General features: G+C 42.2%; 1 protein-coding gene across 2 annotated transcripts in view; it reads left to right on the plus strand.

The window, feature by feature from the left end:
- The window catches only part of CNTN4 (contactin 4), a 1,054,581-nt gene extending 1,032,375 nt beyond the window's left edge, over window positions 1–22,206 (plus strand). For both annotated transcript variants that reach the window (XM_055414349.2, XM_055414350.2), the window contains exons 18-25: window positions 861–1,010; window positions 2,140–2,210; window positions 3,270–3,504; window positions 6,193–6,305; window positions 6,862–7,048; window positions 7,480–7,592; window positions 15,939–16,107; window positions 19,309–22,206. In XM_055414349.2, coding sequence (XP_055270324.1) covers window positions 861–1,010; window positions 2,140–2,210; window positions 3,270–3,504; window positions 6,193–6,305; window positions 6,862–7,048; window positions 7,480–7,592; window positions 15,939–16,107; window positions 19,309–19,409 — 1,139 coding nt within the window. In that variant the 3' untranslated portion in view covers window positions 19,410–22,206. The remainder of the gene's footprint in view (window positions 1–860; window positions 1,011–2,139; window positions 2,211–3,269; window positions 3,505–6,192; window positions 6,306–6,861; window positions 7,049–7,479; window positions 7,593–15,938; window positions 16,108–19,308) is intronic.
- The last annotated feature ends 899 nt before the right edge of the window (window positions 22,207–23,105 follow it).

Genomic DNA, 23,105 nt, shown 5'->3' on the forward strand with positions numbered 1-23,105 from the left:
AGCCAAGTCCAGGGCTCTGTGGCTTGTGGCTTCAGGCAGTGAGCCCCATCCTCTGTGAAGGAGGCCTTCCCCAAATCCTGCTGAATGAACACTGTCAAATGCTGCCTCTCTGATCCCACTTTTTGTGTTCTTCGTGGACCGTCCATTCTACTTTCGCAGCTTCTTTCTTTCAATATGCTAATACAATTCATTGACAGTAGTTGTATGGATCTATAACATACAACATGTAACATATATACTCTGTTGTTATTATAATGGAGCTTGGGCCATGTGGTCAAAGATGAAAATCCACTATGACCTTGGGTGAGTCATTTGACCTTTATGTGGTACCTTTTCCTCATCTACAGAAATGAAGAGAATAATTTGACCTTATTCCTAGGGTAGTTGTAAGAATTAAACAATGTGCCCAGTCCTATTCAGTAAATACTGCAAAACATGTGAGGTGAGAGAGAACAAGAGTCATTATAGTCAGGGAGCCTTGGGCCTTGGAGACTGTCTTTTGTGGTATCATCTGCTGGTGTGAGATTCGAATTGATTGGTCTGGTGCAGAGTGGTCTGGGATGACCTCCATGCAAGGGCTGTTTGTGCAGCTGCCCTCAGACCTGTGGTGGTGCCCTGGATACAGTGACGGTGATGATGGTGATGAACCAAGTTCCAATCTTCCTAATGCAGAATTCTGTGACACATCCTCACCTTTTTTTTTAACCTTGTAATAACTAAAGTTTATGGCATATAATTTTGAATTCCTTTTAATCAATATTTTATTACATATAATTTTGAATCACAATCGCCGATACTTTTTTCTTAAGTTGGGACGAGTAGTAAAATCAACTATTTCACTTTCTTTCGATGTATTTCAGTCCCAGAACTCATCGATGGGAAGACATTCACAGCCACCGTGGTGGGTCTGAACCCCTGGGTTGAGTATGAATTCCGCACAGTTGCAGCCAACGTGATTGGGATTGGGGAGCCCAGCCGGCCCTCTGAGAAGCGGAGGACAGAAGAGGCCCGTGAGTAGCAACCCGAATACATCAACCCCTGCTCCTTAGGGAGAGACCAGTGTTTGCCGTTGTTGTGGTGCAGCCGCTCAGCCATGTCTGACTCTGTGACCCCGTGAACTGCCACACACCAGTCTTCCCTGTCCTTCACCATCTCCGGAGTTTGCTCAAACCCGTGTCCCTGAGTCAGTGATGCTATCTAACCAACTCATCCTCAGTGTTTGTTGAAGAAAGAGCAGAGCCCCAGAGCGAATGGGGCCTCCAACCCTACTCTTGGACACAAATCCGTCTGGATCTATTTCACTGTCTTTATCCAAGGGGACACACCCAGGCACCACATCTGTACCCCAGCCAGACATTTTCAGACTCTGTGTGGAGTTGTTCACTTACATGATGATAAGCCAACAACAATCCCCATGCTTCCTTCCCCACTGTGAAATCATAATCTAATTAATTCCTCTCAGCAGTCCTGAGGAGAAAGCTAGCCAAGTTTCCCCTCTTTTACAGAGAAAACTTGGGATCAAAGAGTTTAATCACAGTGAGCCAGAGGTCAACCTCTGTCCACCACTTCCTTCAACACCCAGCTCACAACTCACATTGCTCTGAGAAGCCGTTAGCCCAGCCCTGCTCTGAGCAGCCCACGCTGCGGAAGGCCACTGCGTGCCTCCATTCTGTCTGTGCGGCACTGTTGCTGGTTGTCGACATCGCTCTGTAATCGTCCTGCATGTGCTCCTGCCCTGCGACTAGACTGTAAACTCTGCAGGGGCAGAGTGTGTATCGTCTCTCCTTTGTGCATTGCCATGTGGTTAATAAACGCCTACCCAAGCATTAGAACCAGAACTTCAGTCTTTTTCTCATCCCCCTGAACCTCGTCTTCTAAGGGTGCAGCTGAACCATTGTTCAGTTTTGTCAGATAATAGATGTGCCTTGTTGAATGGGAAATAGGTCACTATGGAATAGCAATTTCCTTGGTGTATTTCATTTCTGTGAACTGATGCTTTAGACCCCTTGATCATACCATTTCTGACCTCAGCAAACAAATCCATGCACATCCGAGTATTTGTTTAGACCGGGTCACCTCAGCCCAGCCACCCTCTTGGTCTTTGTCACCTGACATGACTTGTTTTTGTCTCCTCAACAGTCCCCGAAGTCACCCCAGCTAACGTCAGTGGTGGTGGAGGCAGCAAATCTGAACTGGTTATAACCTGGGAGGTAAATGAATCATGAAACAATAGCAACACACATTAGTCCAGGCTATCTTATCATTTTATTCTGTGTTAAACACATTTAGGAAGGTTCCTCCTCTGTTTTTAACAACTAAAACCCATTTGAGTGCAGACACTCCCTTTCACAGTGTTAATGGTCAGCAGGAAGAGATGATGTTTGCCCATCGATTATGGAGTTAAGTTTTAATTCAGTTCATCACAGAAAAAGCAATCATGAAAGGGAAGACAACACAAGGAAAAAAGTGTATGTAATATTATACATTAAAGAAGTCTGGCTTAGAAAAAAACAGTTGTTGTTTTTTTTTCCTGAATTACTTCAAGGCCAATTGATCTAAAACCTCTGTGAACATTAGACTCCGTGTGCCAACACAATTTCCTAGTGTTGACTTTGCTGCTGGAGCCCTCTTGTGAAAGGTTATTTTTTTAAAAAACATAGAGGTTTATTAGTCACTCATTTATTGAAAATTGATTTTGAGAGAGGAGGTCAGAATCTCAGCAAGAGTTCCAAATGTCTCTGAAGGATTCTAGACAACAAGCCCCAGAAGTTCAAATCTGTCATTTAACCAAAGCCCCAGCAGTGAGATAAACCACTCACCCTTTCCCGCTCAGCACTTCTGAGCTGAGAGGGAAGATTTGGGCTGAGCAAAATGGTCCTCACTTCTTTGGTAAGAGCTGCTTCGTTGAGTATCTGTGTGACGCTGAAGGAAGAATCATGTGGGATGGTCCATGTTGGAAATGTTGGTTTTTAGATCAACTGTCCAGTGTCTCCCACCATCATTTCCAACAATTTCAGAGTTGGGTCTCCCACATCAGGAAGCCAGGCTCTCCACTGCAGGTTTACAGTGACTTTTTTAAACTCCTGCTGCAGTCCCCTCTGAATATCAAAGCTAGACTGATGGCAAGTCCCAAACTGAAGACTCTCTACAAAACCCACAATGAGATAGGATGGAGGCAAGATGGGGGTGTGGGTGGTGGTGGAATAAAACAATGTGGCATTTGAATCAAGCTACTGCAGTCTCTGAAGACCACCTCCCTTCTTTCACAGACGGTCCCTGAGGAGTTACAGAATGGCAGAGGCTTTGGTTATGTGGTGGCCTTCCGACCCTATGGCAAAATGATCTGGATGCTGACGGTGCTGGCCTCCGCTGACGCCTCCAGATACGTGTTCAGGAATGAGAGCGTGCGTCCCTTCTCTCCTTTTGAGGTTAAAGTGGGCGTCTTCAACAATAAAGGAGAGGGCCCTTTCAGTCCCACCACGGTAGTATATTCTGCAGAAGAAGGTATGATGCTTCTTCAATTCTGCGATGTTGGTTTTATTTATTTGTTTCTTCCTCTGTGGCTGCTCTGGGTCTTTGTTGCTATGTGTGGTCTTTCTAGGTTCAGAGAACAGGGGCTACTCTCTTGTGGTGCGCGGGCTTCTCATTGCAGGTGTGTGGGCTTCTCCTCTTGCTGAGCATGATGCGAGGGCTTCAGTAGTTGCTGCTCCTCAGTTCAGTTCAGTTCAGTCGCTCAGTCGTGTCCGATTCTGCGACCCCGTGAATCACAGCACACCAGGCTTCCCTATCCATCAGCAACTCCCAGCTCAGTAATTGTGGCCGGTGGGCTCCAGAGCACAAACTCAGTAGTTGTGGCGCCCAGGCTAAGTTGCCCCACACACACACACCCCACATGTAGGATCTTCCTGGCCCAGGGATCGAATCAGTGTCCCCTGTATTGTAAGGTGGATTCCTAACCACTGGACCACAAGGGAAGCTCTAGATGTTGATTTCAGGATGTGCCATCAATTTAGCGCTCTACCCATAAACTGAAGGCATATCCTGACTTGAGAAAAGTGTAGTATGAAATATACATTTCATTGTCTTCCACCAATCTCTTAGAAAGACAGCAGCTCCATGATATATCAAAACAAATGGATATCCATTATTAATTCCATTGCTAAGGACCAAAATCACAAGCACCAAAGAAGATCTTCCATTTATATATAATATTACTTTCAACAGAATTATATTTTGTACCTTTAGGTGAATGACAAAATATAATTTGCATTTCCTCTTATCACTTTTCATATGTCATAGTATACTGAAAAATTATTCTTTTATTAAGTAGAGAGAGTCACGAAGCAATGTGATTGTTCTCATTGTCAGCCATGGTGTTATCACGTTGAGGGACTCTCATTTATTTTTACTGCCTCTGTGCTAGCATTGCTCTTTGAATGCCTTGCCTAATGGTCTTCATTTCCATTGGAGTTCACCTTCATTGTTTCAAAGCTGATGTTCGGAATGAGACCGTATTAAAACAGTTGCAAGTTGAGTCATTGATTTGGAGTAAGTGAAGATGCAGTCCGTTCTTCTGTGCAGAAAGAGAAGTCAGCCCCTTAAACTCAGCAGTTCTCCATGATCTCACCCTCACCTCTCTTTTCTGCCTCACTTCCCTGCATGATCCATGCTCCAACCATAGCCAGAGGATTTGCAGTTATCCAAAGAAGCTTAAGCCCCTAGCTATATGCTTCAACTTCTTTTAATGTTCTCCGCCTTGCCCACTTTGTGATTTCACAGTTATCTTTCAGAATTCAACTCGAACAGCTAAGGCCTTCTGTCATTTCCCTGGGCCAGCTGCCCGAGTTGCTTCTCTGTCCTTCCACCCTAACATTCCTGTTATAATTCTCATCTCAGTATATTATAAATTTTGAGTTATATTATAGTTTTATATTCTCACTAAGGTATATTTCCTGCGGGCCAGATATTTATTTTTTCACCTTTGTGTCACCAGTGTCTGAACATGTATGCCACACAGACCCCTAATAAATACTGAGCGAATTAACATGCAGATAGAATAATACATTATTATAAATAGACACAACCTTAGTGGCCTCCACCTCCTGCATGTTCTGGAACGTAATGTGGATTTCAGAGGGAACACGCAAGTTACTGTTAATGGTTCTAGGTGAACCTTTAAAAATATCTGATAGTTATATATTGGTTTGAATTGCATCAGAAAAAAAATTACAGCCATCAAATCAAAACCAGAATTTCATGAAGTTACAGCTCATAATTGGAGAAGGCAATGGCAAGCCACTCCAGTACTCTTGCCTAGAAAATCCCATGGATGGAGCAGCCTGGTAGGCTGCAGTCCATGGGGTCGCTAAGGGTCAGACACAACTGAACAACTTCACTTTCACTTTTCACTTTCACACACTGGAGAAGGAAATGGCAACCCACTCCAGTGTTCTTGCCTGGAGAATCCCAGGGACGGGGGAGCCTGGTGGGCTTCCGTCTATGGGGTCACACAGAGTCGGACACGACTGAAGTGACTTAGCAGCAGCAGCAGCAGCAAGAGCTCACAATATGCCTAAGCTTTTCCTTAAGAAAGACCACTGAAAGGAAAACCTTCACATAAAAATTGTACATAGCTCTGGCAGAAATCTGGGAAAAAGAACTGAAATGTGGGGGACAGACTTGGTCTAGACTCTCCTTTGCAACTAAGGATGCTAAGGCCCAGAAAGCATAAATGGCTTGTCCAAGACATACAGCTGGCAGTGCAGAACTGAACTGTCACCCAGCCCTCCTGTAACTTAGTCAAGTCAGTTGATTCTCCTGTTTTCTGTCTCTCTCATTTTCATGACAGCAAGTGGAACTCTTACCTATGACAAATGCTAATTAAGAAGAATGTATATTAAATAAATTGCTGGCTAGGAGAACTTGGCTTCTAAACTTGTTTCCTGGTTTATTTCCCTTCCACTTAACCCTAAATTTAGAAGCCAAAGACTTTGAACAGCTCTCTTCAGCACCATCTCCATCACCACCCCCTCCCAGCTGTTAATCCTGGGTCCTCTGTGGAGTGAATGTTTGGGTCATGATCAGTAAAGATTAGTCTATAATAATGGATTGTTTGCACCTATGATGCCAGTATCCAGAAGGCTATTTTGATATAGCTGATAGAGTCGTAAATTTTTCCACACTCATCTACAGAACCCACCAAACCACCAGCCAGCATCTTTGCCAGAAGTCTTTCTGCAACAGACATTGAAGTTTTCTGGGCCTCCCCCATGGAGAAGAATAGAGGTCGGATACAAGGGTATGAGGTAAGCAAAAGATGGGTGCCTTGGTTCTGGGTAAGGGTCTCTACCCCTCAGTGAGAACTTTCCAAACACACACTGGTGGAAAGACCTCAAGTTCCACGTAGAGACATTTGTTTTAGAGAACAGTGGCTTCTAGAGGAGCATGAAAGAAAGCACTGAGCATTCTACTGTGAGCTTCCTCCTTTCTGAATTACAGAGATCTCTGTCTAAACACATGCAGATCTAAGCATATATAAGATGGTTGGCAAATTTAGCTTTGATTTCCAATACACCCAGGATCACTTGGCCTCAAAACGAGGTGGGGGTTAGGGAGGGAGAAATAGCAACAATGGTTGTGCCAATTTACCATCTCACTCTGAAGCTCAGAACAAAGAGGGGGCCTTTTTTTATTGCCAGTTTTTTCTCAGTGCACACAAAGGTCTTGGTTCTGAAGGCTCTGCTTATGATTTGCTATATAGAAAATTAACACTGTCATAAGAATCTTGTATGAAACAAAAAATCACATTGGAGATATCCCCAATAGGTATGACATCCAAGGTCTTCCTTTGTGTCTTCTTAGGTTAAATATTGGAGACATGATGACAAAGAAGAAAATGCTCGAAAAATACGAACAATAGGAAATCAGACGTCAACAAAAATCACCAATTTAAAAGGCAGTGCCCTGTATCATTTAGCTGTCAAGGCATATAATTCTGCTGGGACAGGCCCCTCCAGTGCAACGGTCAACGTGACAACCAGAAAGCCCCGTAAGAATATTCTTGCTCAGAAATATTTCAGGGATTCATCAAACATATTCCAAGTTCATTGCCCATCCCTACCTCCCAGTGATCATTTGCATACTAATTGGTATCATTATGGAGATTCAGATTTACCTTAGCATTTTAACTGAACCTTCCCGAATACCATGCAAAATTCATTGCTCTTGAGGACAGAAAGATAAATGTTTTCTCCTCACTGGGAAGGGCTACTTCTTTTAGCTATAAATGTTAGGCGACCAACTGAATCTTTTTCCATTTGCAGCGCTGTATCTCATCAGATTTTAGTGACCTTGAAGACACATATTAGTGCAATAGCCCGTTAAATTGCCTCCACTCTCGAATTCTAGGAAGGAGATATTCCTCAGAATCCATTGAGACTTAATAATCTGTGACTTCGTATATCTTAATTTTTTTTATAGCGCCAAGTCAACCCCCCGGAAACATCATATGGAATTCATCGGACTCCAAAATTATCCTCAATTGGGATCAAGTGAAGGCCCTGGATAATGAGTCAGAAGTAAAAGGATACAAAGTGGGTAATTTCTCTTTTTGCTAAGGCACCTATACTCCTGCTGTTAATGGGGGCACACTGTTCTCGTGAATCTTACAATCACTGTTCTCACTTTCCCAGATGATGCTCTCACAGACTCATTTCTCCATCTCTGCCCCAAAGTGGTTTGGTCTGAGTTTTGTAAATGGTCCCTGACAACTGACCAGGATTGAGAGAACCGCCTAAACTTCAGTCTCAGGCAAAGTCAATTGGAAACGGTTAAAGACCCTGTCATAAAGAACCACATTTTTAATATCTCCAAACTCAGTTTTGTTTTGTTCTTGTCTTGATCACATTTTTAATCGACAGTAGTAACTTCTCAGTGTTACTAATGGTTAATTGTTTTCGTTCATGTCCCTTTTGTTATGGAGATACTATTGTTGTTGTTTAGTTACCAAGTCATATCCAACTCTTCACAACCCTCTGGACTGTAGCTCCCCAGGCGCCTCTGTCCATGGGATTTCCCAGACAAGAGTACTGCAGTGGGTTGCCATTTCCTTCTCCAGGGGATCTTCTTGACCCAGGGATTGAACCGCATCTCCTGCATTGGCAGGTGGATTCTTTACCACTGAGCCATCAGGGAAGCCCATATACATGCATGTGTATATGGATATGGATGTACACATATACACAAGAATTTTTTTAGGAAATTCATTTACCTGATCCTATACATGTTAGCCTGATTTTAATAAACTAGAAAAGGAAATTGATTGTAGCTGTGGTGCCACAGTCATTAAAATTAAAAGGCATTTTAAGTATCCTGTTTTGTTGCACTTTTAAACAACATCTGAGGCAACAAAGGCCAAACAGAACTAGTGGGCAGGATGTATCAAGCCTGCATGCGGCTATTTTGTGACACTTTTGTGAGGAGCTGTGGAGTGCAGCTCACGGACAGTGCTGGCAGGCACGCGTTACAGTCTGTAGAGCCAGGGCTGGGAGCTGACACAGGTAGCCTTGAGTGATGTGATCAGAGGATTCGGAAACCTTCCCTTCTATGGACCGTTTCCTTCGTCCACACAGCACAGTGATTTGTATTCTGCAGCAGGGAAATATTCCCTAAGAACTGATCTACAGACCTTCCCCTGTATCCCTTTTTAAAAGTAAACTTCCTAGAAGGGTCTGACAGACTAAAGCAAAAACAACCACGTCTTGATCCTCTAGTCACTATGTGACTTCAGGTAAATCAGGTAAAACCTCTCTGGGACTGCATTTCTCTTTTGCTGAAGGAGAAATCTGCCAGTGTCTTCATTTTCCCCAAGCCTTTACGGCTCTATTCCTTCTCCTTGGGCATGCCCCCTTTTACATCTGCATCCTTCATCGGTTCTGAGATGAGACACCTTCCCTAATGGCCAGAGCTCTCACTGTTTGTCGGATTTTTAAAAGTACTTTCCATCCTCTTGGGTAATTGTAATTGGCTGATGACTTACTGTGAATCCCTAGACTGTGAGCCTCATGAGCACGCAGCCTGAATGGTCCCCGTAATTTCTCCAGCCAAGGGTGCATTCTGTACAGTGGTGTGAGAAGGGAGCCCTCATTTCCTGAACTCCTGTATCATTAGTCTCTTGGTGTGAAATAATTGGAAAGACTTCATCTGACTAGTTTTATCCAACTTGAGAGAGGCATGGGGTTTGGGAGGCTGGAAGATAAAAGAGAGAGAAAGGACTGAAACGAAGCAAAGAAAGAAGGCAAGAGTGAAGACAGTTCTTACAGTTCTCTGACCCACGCTGACACTGCCGGGACTTTGAACACTGCACGAAAGAGATGCAGATGTGATTGGCCTGAATTAATTTAACCAAACCAAGGGAGAGAAGGAAAAAAATACAGGAGACAGAAAGTCTTCCTCCCGGCTTCCAGTGTCACCTAGTAGAACAGGAGAGAGAAAACATAATAAAAATCCCAAAGCTTTAGCAGTCCCCAAGGAGGGGTACGAGTTCCATGAGAGAAGCTTTTACTAGGTTTTAAAGCTCATGTTGAAATCAGTGCTGAAATAAAATTGAACGGCAGGGAGCTGCCTAAAGAATTTCAGGGAACCAAGCAAAATGTTAGCTGGGCAGGAAATCCCGGAGATCATCCAGCCGAAGCTCTTCATTTTACAAATGCGAAAACCGAAGGCTGTTGAGTAAAGGGAATTGGAGTGCCATCAGCTTCGACAGGGCAGGGATGTATACACAAGCTGAAGTCTGCTTCAGTGAACTGGGTCTAAAAGATTATAGGCATTTTTAGAAGAATAATTGAAAAATGAGTATCAGTTGCTACTTCTTTATCTTCCCACCCTCTCTCTGAAACTCGTATGAACTTGTCTTATTAGCACTTTTCCAAGGAGGCCCTTCATATATATACATATATATATATATATGTATATGTGTGTGTGTGTATATATATATATATATATTTAATTCAACAGACACTTTTACAGACATCTAGAAGAGTCCCCATGCAGCCCAGAATCAGGTGGGTGTGCGGGAATCAAGCAGCACATGGCTGACAAGAAAGTGTTCACCTCCTAGAAGAGAACTGGGGCTTCCCACAGTATTGGGGTAACTTTTTACTCCTGTAGAACTAGAATAAAACATTGGAACAAATTACAGCTGGATAGCATGGAACCTTTGCAGATGTGAGCAGCAGATCAGATGATAGAAACTATTTTTTTTTTTGGTAGAAAGCCCCAGTATGTATTTATTTCATATATTCATCACAAGGGTTCAACCATAGATTTAATTTAAAACAAAAAAAGAAACAAAAAAGACATTACAATTTAATATACAGAGACCTATCCTGAAATTGAGGAAAGGACAATCTCAGGAAATAATAAAAAGACAGAACAAGGAGAACCATGGATTTAGGCCTTCCGCCGCCCCCCGAACCCCCGCAAATAAGTGTTTTCATGTTGATTCATTGTGCCTTGTAGAGCTAAATTATATCTGTGAAATATCTAGTGGCACCTCCAAGGTGGGAATTTCATGCCTTAGGGAGCATCACTAATAGGTGGGTATGAGGTTTGAAATGCTGCACGTGTTGACAGTGGAGGAGTAACAAGGTGGGAAAGGGCCTTTCTGACTTCTTCACTTCCCATTCGATTCAGTTCCTTCCCTTCTCTTTAGAGCTGGGACTGGAGGAACCAGACTCCCCACGCATCCTCATTTAGATCCCAGGGGATCTCGGCATACCTGGTTATAGATATTGAAATGCCACACACACAGTGTCAATGTTCAGGATATATAGTTCCATAAAAATTATACATTGGTGCATATCTGTGTGTATTTTTGTTTTTCTCCCTAAATTGTCTAGATCTGTGGGTTTTCTGCTTGGGTAAACAGTCCACAAAAGAAGTCAACTTTAAGAAGTTTAAGGCCCTAAACACTCTTTCAGCACAAATTGTCGAGCTACTTTATGACACTTGAACTAAAAAGAGAGTGTGTCTGGTTTCAGTATCACAAAGTAAACAGAGCCAGGCAGGTTATGTAAATGGATTAAGGTGGCTTAATTCTTCAATAAAATATCGTCAATAAACGTGCCAAGCACTGGTCTAATTCTTTCTAACTCTATAATAACCCATGAAGCAGGTGCAGTTATTAGCCTCAGTTTTATAGATAAATAACTCATGGCACAGAGTTTAGTAACTTGCCTTCTTCCTATAGCTCGTATTTTTTTTCACTAATTTATGGAGACATGATTGACATATAATATTGTGTAAATTTAATATATACACATGTTGATTTGATACATTTTTATATTGTGATATGATCACCACCATAGAATTTGCTAAGTCCTCCATCCCATCACTTAATTACCATTTCTTGTTTGTGGTGAGAACATTGAGATCTACTCTCTTAGCAACACCCAAGTACATGATACAGTGTTATTAACACAGCAAGTATATTGAAGACCTGAACTCGGAATACAGGCAGTATGGATCCAGGGCCCCGCCTTTTAGCCCCTCAGTTATTTGCCTACCAGAAGTAAACAAATAGATCAATAAAGTGCTACCAAGAGAAATAACTCAGAGTGAGAGGAATAGGCAGTGGATAGATAGGAAAGATGTTATTTTAAATAAAGCCCAGGGAAAGTCTTTATCAAGAGTGACATTTCAATTGGGCCATGAAAAAGGGAGGGAGTGAGATAAGCAGCTCTCTGAGAGTGTTCCAAGAATAGTGACCAGGATGTGCAAAGGTCCTGAGGTAGACGCATAGCATCATGACATAATAGGGTGTGTTGGAGACCATGGTACTATAGACTTTGTGGTGGTCCAGAAAAGGCAGTAACTTCTAAGGTCCAGCCAGTTGTTTCCAGACAGGAATGTAGACCAATGCGGCCTTATCTTCCAGTTTTTAGTAGAACCCCAGATTTTATTATGTATAGTTTCTTGGTTTTTAAATGGTGACGTCTAACTTTAATAAAAAAAAGTAAACCCACCGAGGGCCAAAGAGTTAAAATGTGCAAGCCAAATGTGACCTATGGGCCATGAGCTTTCTACTCTCTAACCCCCTTTATTTTGTGTTCATGAAAACAAAGACCAGAGAATGAAAGCCGTATGTCCACAGTGGCGGCCAAGCTGGTCTTAGTTAAGAATATAGGCTGTGAACCCACCCTGCCTGAGTTTGAATTCTGTGTCCCCCACTTACTGGCTGTAAGACCCTGGGCACATTGCTGAACATCTCTAGGCCTCAGAATGCTCATCTTTAAATTCAGAATAGGAACTTCCGTGATGATCCAGGAGTTAAGACTCCACGCTTCCAGTGCAGGGGGAGCAGGTTCAATACCTGGTCAGGTAACTAAGATCCTGCATGCAGTGTGGCCAAAAAAGAAAATCAGAATAATAATAGTGCCTTTCTCAAGGTATATGATGTTGAAACTCATGATTAGCATTCAATAATGTTTGATTCTATTTTCATTATTCCCACGAACTTCCTCTTTCTCCTTGTCTTCTACCGTGGATTATAGGAAATGTAACCACTGCCTTTAAGTCAGTCAGCTGAACTAAGCTTGGACTAAGGTCAGTCAGCAGAACTTAAGCTGAAATAAGCTTCATTGTGGTATAAATAAAGGTTTTACAGGCCTTTATTTAGCTTCCACTGCAGCCCCCAGGATTTCCCCAGTGGCTCAGTGGTAAAGGATCTGCTGGCAACGCAGAAGCCACAGGAGACACAGGTTTGATCCCTGGATTGGGAAGATCCCCTGGAGAAAGGCAACCCACTGCAGTATTCTTGCCTGGAGAATCCCCATGGACAGAGAAGCCTGGTGGGCTACCGTCCATGGGGTTGCAAAGAGTTGGACATGACTGAAGCAACTTACCACAGATGCATGCAGCTCAGCCCCCAATGTTACATGCACTACCAAGCAGTGCTGATAAAAGGGCTGCTTTTTCCTGTAAGTGTTTCTTTTGGATTTATATTTGAAACTAGTTGAATCCTCTGTGCTCTGGCAAGAACCAGAGGTAAATCAAAGAAGCAATTTATTCCTCAAAGCCAGATGTGCCCTTGCATCCCATCAGCCAGCCCATGTTCCTGAAGGGCTGTGATGAGATGCTCTGACAGTCCTGGATGCACCTCAGGATTTATTTGAGCCTGATCATTAGTGAGTGGATGCTGAGTTTGACACAACCAATACTCCTGAGAAGGAAGGGGGATGCTTATGAATCTTTCCACCTAAAGAAATTGTGTTTTCCACCTCGTATTAGAGAGACATAAATAAAGGTGATGAAATGCCAGGAAACAAATGGAATCCAAACCATTTTAAGGGAATGTGATGCATTTCTCTTGTGTTTGGGTTTTCTTGCAATAGCAGAGTGACCTTATGTCTCTGACCTCAGCAAATCAGAATTCACAGTGGGTCTTAGGGGGCTTCCCAGGTGGCTCAGAGGTAAAGAATCCACCTGTCAAGCAGGAGACCCGGGTTTGATCCCTGGGTCGGGAAGATCCCATGGAAAAGGAAATGGCAGCCCACTTCAGTATTCTCGCTTGGTAAAGCACATGGACAGAGGAGCCTGGCGGGCTGCAGTCCACAGGCTCGCAAGAGTTGGACAGGATTTAGCGACTAAACAGTGGTGGCAGCGGGTCCTGGGGAAGGATGAGCTAGTCTTATTTTTCTCTAAGTGTGGTCCCTGGACCAGAGGCAATGGTGTTACCTGAGGACTTGTTGTAAATGCAGATTTTTCAAGTCCCAACTAAGACCTATGAAATCAGAAACTTAAGTGGGGCCCAATGATCGATGCTTTAAGAGGCCCTCCAGTCAACTCTGATACAAGCTTAGGTTTGAGAACTCTGATGTCATTTGATTCCCTGAATGAACATCTGAAGATCTTTTTAAACACATACCATGGCCTGGACCCTTCTTCTCTGGCGTCTGACATGGGAGGTCTGAGGCGTGGCTGGAGCAGGATTCCTCAGCCTCCTTGCTGATGCCGCTTCAAGTTGGATGATTCTCTGTTGTGGGGACTGCCCTCTGTATTATAGGGGGTCCCAGGCACTCACAACACTAGCAACAGCCATTGTGACAACCAAAAACGTCTTCAGACATTTGCCAAATGTCCTCCTATGGCACAAAATTGTTCCTCCATTCCCCCCACCCCAGTTGAGAACCAGTGGCCTATAGCAGGGTTCCCCCACCTCATTTTCTAATGCCTGATGGTCTGAAGTGGAGCTGATGTAATAATAATAGAAATAAAGTGCATAGTAAATATAATACACTTGAATCATCCTGAAACTACCCCCCTCTACCCTCTAATTTGTGGAAAAACTGTCTTCCATGAAACTGGTCCTGGTGCCAAAAAGATTGGAGATCACTGGACTAGAGCATTGGGATTTTTCCAGGTTCCCTAAGTGCTTCTAACATACACCCAGGACCTGGAACCATTCATGTCACCCAGCCCTATTTTTTTTTAATATCAAGAGAAATGATGAGTTACAGTGGTTGAAGAGCATGGGCTTAGAAATCCTCATCTTGTCACTCACCAGCTTTTCTGCATCTCTGGGCTCAGTGTCCTCATCTGTGGACACAGATAATAGTGCCTGTCTTGTCAGATGCTGTCACCATTAAGCATAGCTATGCCAGTAGAGTGTCTGGCTCAGAGTAAACAGAAAACATTTGTGGGACAGTTCTCATCACAATTGTTCTATCCAGAAAGGCAGGTACTAATAGGGATTGTTGATGACCAAGGTAGGCAATGCCAGGTGGTGAGTATATTTTCGAGGAAGCTAGTTAGCCATCTCATCCTGTGAACTACCAGTCTAGACTCTGGCCCAGGAGAAGCCAAAGTGGAAAACAAGGATGTGTGAGTGACACTGTAGGAGCTACAGACACTTCGAGAGTGACAGTAATTGTCCTATAACATCCTCCCGTTTCTTTGTAGCTTTAAAAGGGTTCCCAGTGGGAGGGGAAAAATGGGGGTTTCTGCCCTTGCCTTTCAGAGATGCTCTTCCTGTGCTGAAATGTCCTCTTTCCAAAGGATTAATAATGATAATTTATCATGCCTGATTTTTGCTTCAAACCTTTGCCAACTTATCTTTGTATCTCTTGTTTCCTTTAAGACTTCATAGATACCAGTCTTAACATGCTTTCTTTGAGTCCTTTATTTTATTGAATCCTGTGCAATCTTGAAGGCAATGGCAAGCCACTCCAGTGCTATTGCCTGGAGAATCCCATGGATGGAGGAGCCTGGTAGGCTGCAGTCCGTGGGGTCGCTGGGGGTCGGACACGGCTGAGCGACTTCACTTTCATTTTTCGCTTTCACACATTGGAGAAGGAAATGGCAATCCACTCCAGTGTTCTTGCCTGGAGAATCCCAGGGATGGGGGAGCCTGGTGGGCTTCCGTCTATGGGGTCACACAGAGTCGGACACGACTGAAGTGACTTAGCAGTAGCAGTGCAGTCTTGAAGACTTCCCAGGAAAGTCGATATTATTGTCCCCATTTTACAGCTGAGGGCATTGAGGCTCAGAGTAGGAAAGTAAGTGGACCAAAGTCACACAGCAGCCAAATCTATTCTGATGCCAAAGACCCTTATATGTAACTGAGCTCTGTATAGCCACCTTCAGGTATTTTGACTAAGCCTCCAGAGGTTATGTGAGGTCACACAGCATGTTGTTAGGCTCATGCTAGCCCCGCTACCATACCACACGAGCCTGTCAACTCTTTCCTCATGATGAAATAAGTGGTGGCTGCCGACATGCCCCTTGCTATAAATGAGCCTTCCAAATGCATGTGGGCAGCCTGACAACTTCAGCATCCCCACATTTCACTGGTGCCCAGAGGTGGAAACAAATGAATGCTGCATCCTGAGGGGGGCCTTTGTGAGGACAGCAGGTGACACCTGTTCCTTCCATATTGGCAGGTCCTGTACAGATGGAGCAGACAAAGTAGCACATCTGTCATTGAAACAAACAAAACATCGGTGGAGCTTTCTTTGCCTTTTGATGAAGATTATATAATAGAAATTAAGCCATTCAGTGATGGAGGAGATGGCAGCAGCAGTGAACAGATTCGAATTCCAAAGATATCAAGTAAGAATGTCTCTTTTTTTTTTCCTCCCTTCTCCCTGTCTGCCTTATTGCCTAAGCCTCCCAGTGAGCCAGAGCTCAGATTAAATTAAACATGAAAAAAAAAAAAGACATGATAAAAATGGACAATACCATCCTCCTTCCTTAGACAACTGATATTTGCTGATCACAAACAGTTTTGTGCAAAAGACAGTCTGACTTGTCTTGGCTGATGTGATAAGGATTTAATCACTTGACAATCAATCATCAGGTTGAAGCAGCCACAGATCAGTCGCCCAGGATCTTCCATGTGGCCCAGGTGGTTTAAGCTACAGTAACCCCCACATTATAGCTTAGAAAGTTAAAAGTGTGACTTAGGAGGAACAAGCACAAAAGAGTTCTTTAAATTGCTCTAGAAGCCTGTCTCTAGTGATGCAATGTAATTTAATGTCTTTGGCTGAAAATATTTTGAGCTTGAAACTGTTTATTTTGAACTTGTGTATGTAACATATGTACATAAGCACACATGTCTACATATAGTCAAGCATATCATTGTTTTCAGAGTTTGTTGAAGCGTGTGTTCTTTTTTCAGACAAATATATTCAATTTATTTTTCAAGTACTGTGTTTGCAACTATCTCAACAGCATATTATTTTTTGTTGTATGATTTTATTTGAATTTTTTTTAAAAGGCAAAATAGGAAAATCCATAGAGGCAGATTGGTGACTGAAAGTGACTGGCCACTGGTGTTCATTGTGGTTTAATGGGTACTGGGTTTCCATTTCAGGTGATGAAAAAGTTCTGGAACTAGATGTGGTCCTGGCTGCACAACATGGGAGTGAACTTAAGGCCACTGAGTTGTACACTTTAAAATAGTTAAAATGGTAACCTTTACATAATGTGTATCTTACCACAACAATAAAACAAATAAGATTGCCATTAGGTATCTAAGTGTAGATTATCATTGGCTTTTGGATTTACTAGTCAAGAGGTAAGGGGTTCAGTGAAGCCTGGAGATAGGAACTCAATCATTGATGGAGATAGGATATTTTAAATCATGGACAATCCTTGCTACAGAGTCCTGAGCATCAGTCCCTTTGTTCAGTGTCCATTTTATTATTTGTTGGATGAGGAAAGATTCTAGTATCCTTGCTGTATCAAGTTACAGTAAAGTATCCAGTTTTAACTGCATCTATCAAATTTGGATGCCTCAAATCAGAAAAGAAAATGTTCACTGGTCACTTCACCCTTCTTCTGAATAAGCACCTGTTACTGTTAGTGAATAGAACAGGACTTCTGGTGGGAAATGCAGGCTGCACCAAGAACATGCTCCAGATTCAGGAGTAATTTGTCATCTTCCAGATGGGGTTTATATTTACTACACCTCTTTTGCATGCAAACACTAACACATTTTTTTCTTTGCAAACACTGGGGAGAATTTGTTTCTACATCCCAGTAGAGGCTCTAACTTCTGTTGAAAGGAACCAGGTTTATGGTGAAATATGGAAGTAATCTCTAGGCCACAAAAAACACAGATTGGGGTTAATTTATTTCACTTTCTTAAAATCTGACTTCATACTTGCTAATCATTTCAAGAACTGTTTTTTTAAGATTGATAATTATTGATTTAATTCATTACAAAAACATATTTGAAGCAATTTTATTGTTATAATGATTAGATGATAAGGCTGTAGCTGTGAATAAAACATGGTCTCTTTCTCAAGAGGTTTTCCATTTTGGTGGTTAGAGATCTTACAATCTTGATAAAACTCAAATGACAGTTGATAACTTCTTACTGTGAAAATAATATAAGACATATAAGGAAAAGTTTTAAAAAGATTGAGCTTAGTTTGTTGGGGGAAAATAGGTATATTTAGATACATATGTGTTGGAATCCCAATTCAGGTCTTTACTAAGTGGGTAATCTTAGACTTATCTTCCTTCTCTGGGCCCCAGTTTCCTTATCTGTTAAACTGTGTAATAACCATACTAGAGGTTCTCAGGGTTTTTGTAGGAACTGTCATATGGCTTTGTGCCCAGCACATAGCTTGAATTCGAAAGAGAACATCAGTGTTTATTTTGCTGCATCATTTATATCCTAGTATTTATCTGTAGTGTTTACAGTTATTTTGAAGTTTCTTCTCATGTTAGATGTGGACACCCTCCCTTAACAAATAGAGGTCCAGAGATGTCCACCACCTGCTCCCAAGTTCATAGCTAGGGCGTCATAGAACAGAGACTAAAAAAGTCAACAAGAGGTGGTCTTAATACAAGTGAACTTACTTACAAAACAGAAAGAGACTCACAGACTTAGAGAACAAATTTATGGTTGCCTGTATACACTGCTCGGAGAAGGCAATGGCAAGCCACTCCAGTACTCTTGCCTAGAAAATCCCATGGATGGAGGAGCCTGGTAGGCTGCAGTCCATGGGGTCACTAAGGGTCGGACACGACTGAGCGACTTCACTTTCACTTTTCACTTTCACACATTGGAGAAGGAAATGGCAACCCACTCCAGTGTTCTTGCCTGGAGAATCCCAGGGATGGGGGAGCCTGGTGGGCTTCCGTCTATGGGGTCACACAGAGTCAGACATGATTGAAGTGACTTAGCAGCAGCAGCAGTATACACTGCTATATTTCAAATGGATAACCAGCAAGGTCCACTGTATAGCATAGGGATCAATGTTATGTGGCAGCCTGGATGGGAGGGGAGTTTGGGGAAGGATGGACACATCTGTATGTATGACTGAGTCCCTTCACTGTTCACCTGAAACTATCACAGTATTGTTAATTGGCTTGTGCTTAGTCGCTTCAGTTGTGTCTGATTCTTTGTGAGTCCATAGACTGTAGCCCGCCAGGCTCCTCTATCCATGAGATTCTCCAGGCAAGAATACTGGAGTGAGTTGCCATGCCCTCCTCCAGGGGATCTTCCTGACCCAGGGATCGAACCCATGTCTCTTACATCTCCTACATTGGCAGGCGACTTCTTTGCCACTAGTGCCACCTGGGAAGCCCATAATTGGCTATTCCCCAACATAAAAGAAAAAGTTTAAAATTGATTATACCCCAGAAAGAAAAAGATTAAAAATTAAAAAAAAAAAAAGAGAGAGAGAGATGGTCATTTCCAATAGACTTCAGACAGTTCTTCCATTTCCAGGAGCCCTGGGTCCTGCCTCCCTTTGTGCCAGGGTGAGTGGATGCTGAGTGAATGTCTTCTCTCTGCAGATGCCTATGCAAGAGGAGCCGGGCCGTCCACTTCAAACGCATGCACGCTGTCGGCCATCAGCACCATCATGATCTCCCTCACAGCAAGGTCCAGTTTATGACAACAGTTCTCCGGAGGACTTTCTCTTTATAATATAAGCAACATTTAGCTAGTTGTTTTGAAGACACCCAGTACTAAGTAATATTGTTGTTCAAGTACATCTTATTACTGGAAAAAAAAAATGTTTTTTGCTTCTTTAGGAATGGCATTCTACAGTACTTCCTCAAAGCAAATCTAGCTTTGTCTGAAGTTTCTTTGGAAACTCTGCAATGCACTGAAGACATCTGTAATATGATGTTACCAAAGCAGTTTACATATGTCCTTATATGCATATTTTTTATTATATATTTAGTGTTTTATAGGATTTTTTAAAGTTAACATGAAATGTAGATATTAATTTTTTTCCTCTGCTGTAAAATGCTATGGGCAACACAATCATATGATTATTATTTGAAAATATTTCCTTTAAAGACAGAGCTGGAAACTCACCTTGGTCAATACATTACAGATTCCTTGTACGGTTCTACGAGGGTCTAGAGGCAGCACAGCTGAAGGATTAGTCTGTCCCTCAAGGCTGCTGTGTAGGAATGACTCATGGGATGACTGATGCACTGAATCAAGTCGTTTAGCCATTGTACAATATGTTTTCCAGTCCTGTTGTGGATTTTGTTGTTCCACATAACTTGAGATGATTTCAGGAATGGCCGCAATCTCAAAACCTAAACTAACTGCCCGAGAGGTCCCTGGTGCAGTACTCCTGCCCCTGAATTTAGCATCGCACGGTAAGACTTTCTTTTCCCTCGACAAGTTAGCCTTGTCTTTGTAGTAGCGTTATCTTAGCCATGACACTGGAAGTTACATATCCTGTAGTAACATAGACCAAAAGTTACTATAGTCAACCACGTCTTTCAAAGGATAAAGAATAATTTTACTATCTTTAAATGTATCTGTTTTGAATGGACATTTAACAAAGAAAAGAGTAATTCTCTGTCGATGGATTCATAACTTCTTTACAAAATCTCTTATAGCTAATATGTGTATCTCTTTAATGATAGAGCCCTTCTTTTAAATCAGAATTATGTAAGGAGTCTGGCAGATTTCTCCTATTTCAGCAAATAGTTGCCACAAATAATTTTTTTTTCATGACTCTATAAGAGATCTTTAGTACAACTGTATGGTATCTCAATGATTCTCCTGTTTTGCAGTAGGTAGCCTTGTTGCTTTGTAAGCTTTATCTTCTATGTCTTAAAACCACGCATTGGAAAATGACAATATCAACAAAACCGTATTCTTATGAAAAGAACTATTTGATATAACGGGGGAGATTTTGTAAGTTGACACTAGTGGAACAGTGCAAATAAAACGCAATGAAATTTTCTATAAAAATTTTCACTTGTAAACACACTGCACCTTTTCTTCTTTCTCAGAGAGCTCAAACTTGCCTGTAATTTGTCATTTTTGCTTACAAAGAGTATAAGTTAACTTTTCAACCTTCTAGCTATATTTATCCAATAAAGTCATAATCAGGATTCCACTTGTGTAAAAACTAGGGTGGTAACTGGGAAAAAATATATTGTCAGTATTTCAAGCTGTGTTCCTTTCTTAGTTTGATATGGTTACTTCTATGTTGAAATAAGACAAAATTTAAAATCACACACACAAAAAAATCAACAAAATAATAAAATGAATGAAAAAAAAATAACACCCCAGGTAGTTCCCAACCCCAGTGTTAATGATATTTACCAGTGATCTAGCATATGTAATCTTTTTTTAAAGGTATTGTTAATAAATATTCTGTCATTTGTAAAGATTCTTGTCTTTTGGGAGCATTTTTCCTGCCTGCCTGTCAGGGAATCTGTTCACTCACCCTTGTGCTAGTTATAATTTAAGATCCTAGAGGGACTCAAAAGTCTCTGGCCACGATCCCTACCTAGAAGACCCAGAGAAAACACCATTGTAGGTCCTCTTTGGAAGTAGAGAGGGTAAAAAATCCACAAATAAATCTCCTGAAGATCAGACGTGAGTAGATCCTCTGGATTAACTCAGTCTTTTCTACACTTATTAAGATATCTGTTATTTTCAGTTTTCTCCCAACCCCATTGCTATAAGGATAAAATCTAAACCTGAGGCCCTTGTTAATCTAATAACAACTTAAGTCCATACCCAGCCACACAGAGCCCTCACTGGCCCCTGAACACCACTTGCTTTTGGTCTCACCTCTGTGCCTTTTGGGCATCTGGCTGCCCCTTCTTGAAATACCCCTACTCTTCTTTAATCCCCGATCTTGACTGTTCTAGGGCAGCTCCAGCCCCAGCTTGTCTGTGAAGCCTTCCAACCCTCGCTGACCTCCTTCCTCTGAATGAGCTGCAAGCCGTGTCAATACCCTTCACTTAGTAATTTAATTAGATACTACTTTTGGAAGTCTCTTGTACTGTTTTCTTGCATTTTAACTCAACTCCTGTATTGTTACTTAATTTTCCTTGTATGTATGCCTTGTCTTCCCAACTAGATTGTAAGCTCCTTGAGGGCAGGGACTTTGGTCTTATCTTCCATGTACTCTCCATAGTGCCTAGCACAGTGCCTTGCAATAAATAATCATTGATTAATTGATTGAAGGGGTCTTGAAGTAGCATTTTGCATCAGTTTCCCGCCTGTGTGCCCCAGCAAACCAATCAGAGGAGACTGTCACTGTTTTGCAAGGTGGCAGAAAGTGTCAGAAGCCCTGGCTTCTGATTGGAAACCTTGGAAAAAGTCCTTGAATCACTCAGCTTAATCATCTGATAAATAAGGCCCCAGATTAGCTGAGTCTGACCAAGCTCAAGGTATTTTTTTTTAAAGTGCCCCATAGGTACCTTCACCCAAACGTGTCTTATTTCTTGGTTTTCATGGTTGTTGCAGGTTAGGCTCACTGCTTGCAAGCAACAGAAACAACTCTGGCTTACCTGAGCAAACATAAAGGAATGACCCAGGTCAGATCACCTGAGCCATGGAGATACTGAATGCCCAAGCCTTGGTGAGACTAAGGAGCAGGGCACCCTGGGGGTGAACCTGCAGGAAATTTGCAGTCTTTTGGGGGAGTTGTTTTGGGGTGAATTAGCTCTGTTTCTGATTTCAAAGCCACTCTGTTCAATATCCAAATTCCTCGAAGAGTCTGATCAATTTGTATTACCCACCAGAGAACCTCAATCATGTACTCATAGGGGAGAGAGAGTTTGTTAAAGGAGAATTGAGATGATGTTTCTAGAAGATGGGAAAATAAATGCTGGGAATGTCTAACTAGCACATTCTCTGTGCTTAGCCATCCATGCGAGATTCCCCAGGCCCTAGTCCCGATTAGTATGTGCAGGGAAATGCATTACTGCTTGGGGTTGTGGCACATGACTATGAAGGAGAAGCACTAGAAAAAGGAATATTTGCTTTGGTTATTTCATCTTTTCCAGCACTTATTCTGATGCTCATTTTGGGTATGGGTGGTTCACCTGTGATTTAACTGTACAAAAGAAGATTCTATTTTGCCAGATAGTTGGATTCTCTCAGCATTCTGGAGTTTTTATAAGGCTCACAAAACCTGAGTGTGAAACAACATCTTTCCATGGGGGCGGAAGATGTGGATGATAAATTTCATCCTCAGGTGAGCTTGCATCTCTTCCAACCTGTGAGGTGGGAGCTGCCTTAAGCTTTTATCTTAAGATAGAATGATTGAGTTATTCCTCCCATCAGATGTTTGGTTATTTACATCTGGGAAGCGACAGTCAAT

This window comes from Moschus berezovskii, chromosome 24 (genome assembly GCF_049115385.1).
Source record: "Moschus berezovskii isolate FMDL1 chromosome 24, NW_MosBer_1.0, whole genome shotgun sequence".
In the NCBI taxonomy this organism is placed as follows: domain Eukaryota; kingdom Metazoa; phylum Chordata; class Mammalia; order Artiodactyla; family Moschidae; genus Moschus; species Moschus berezovskii.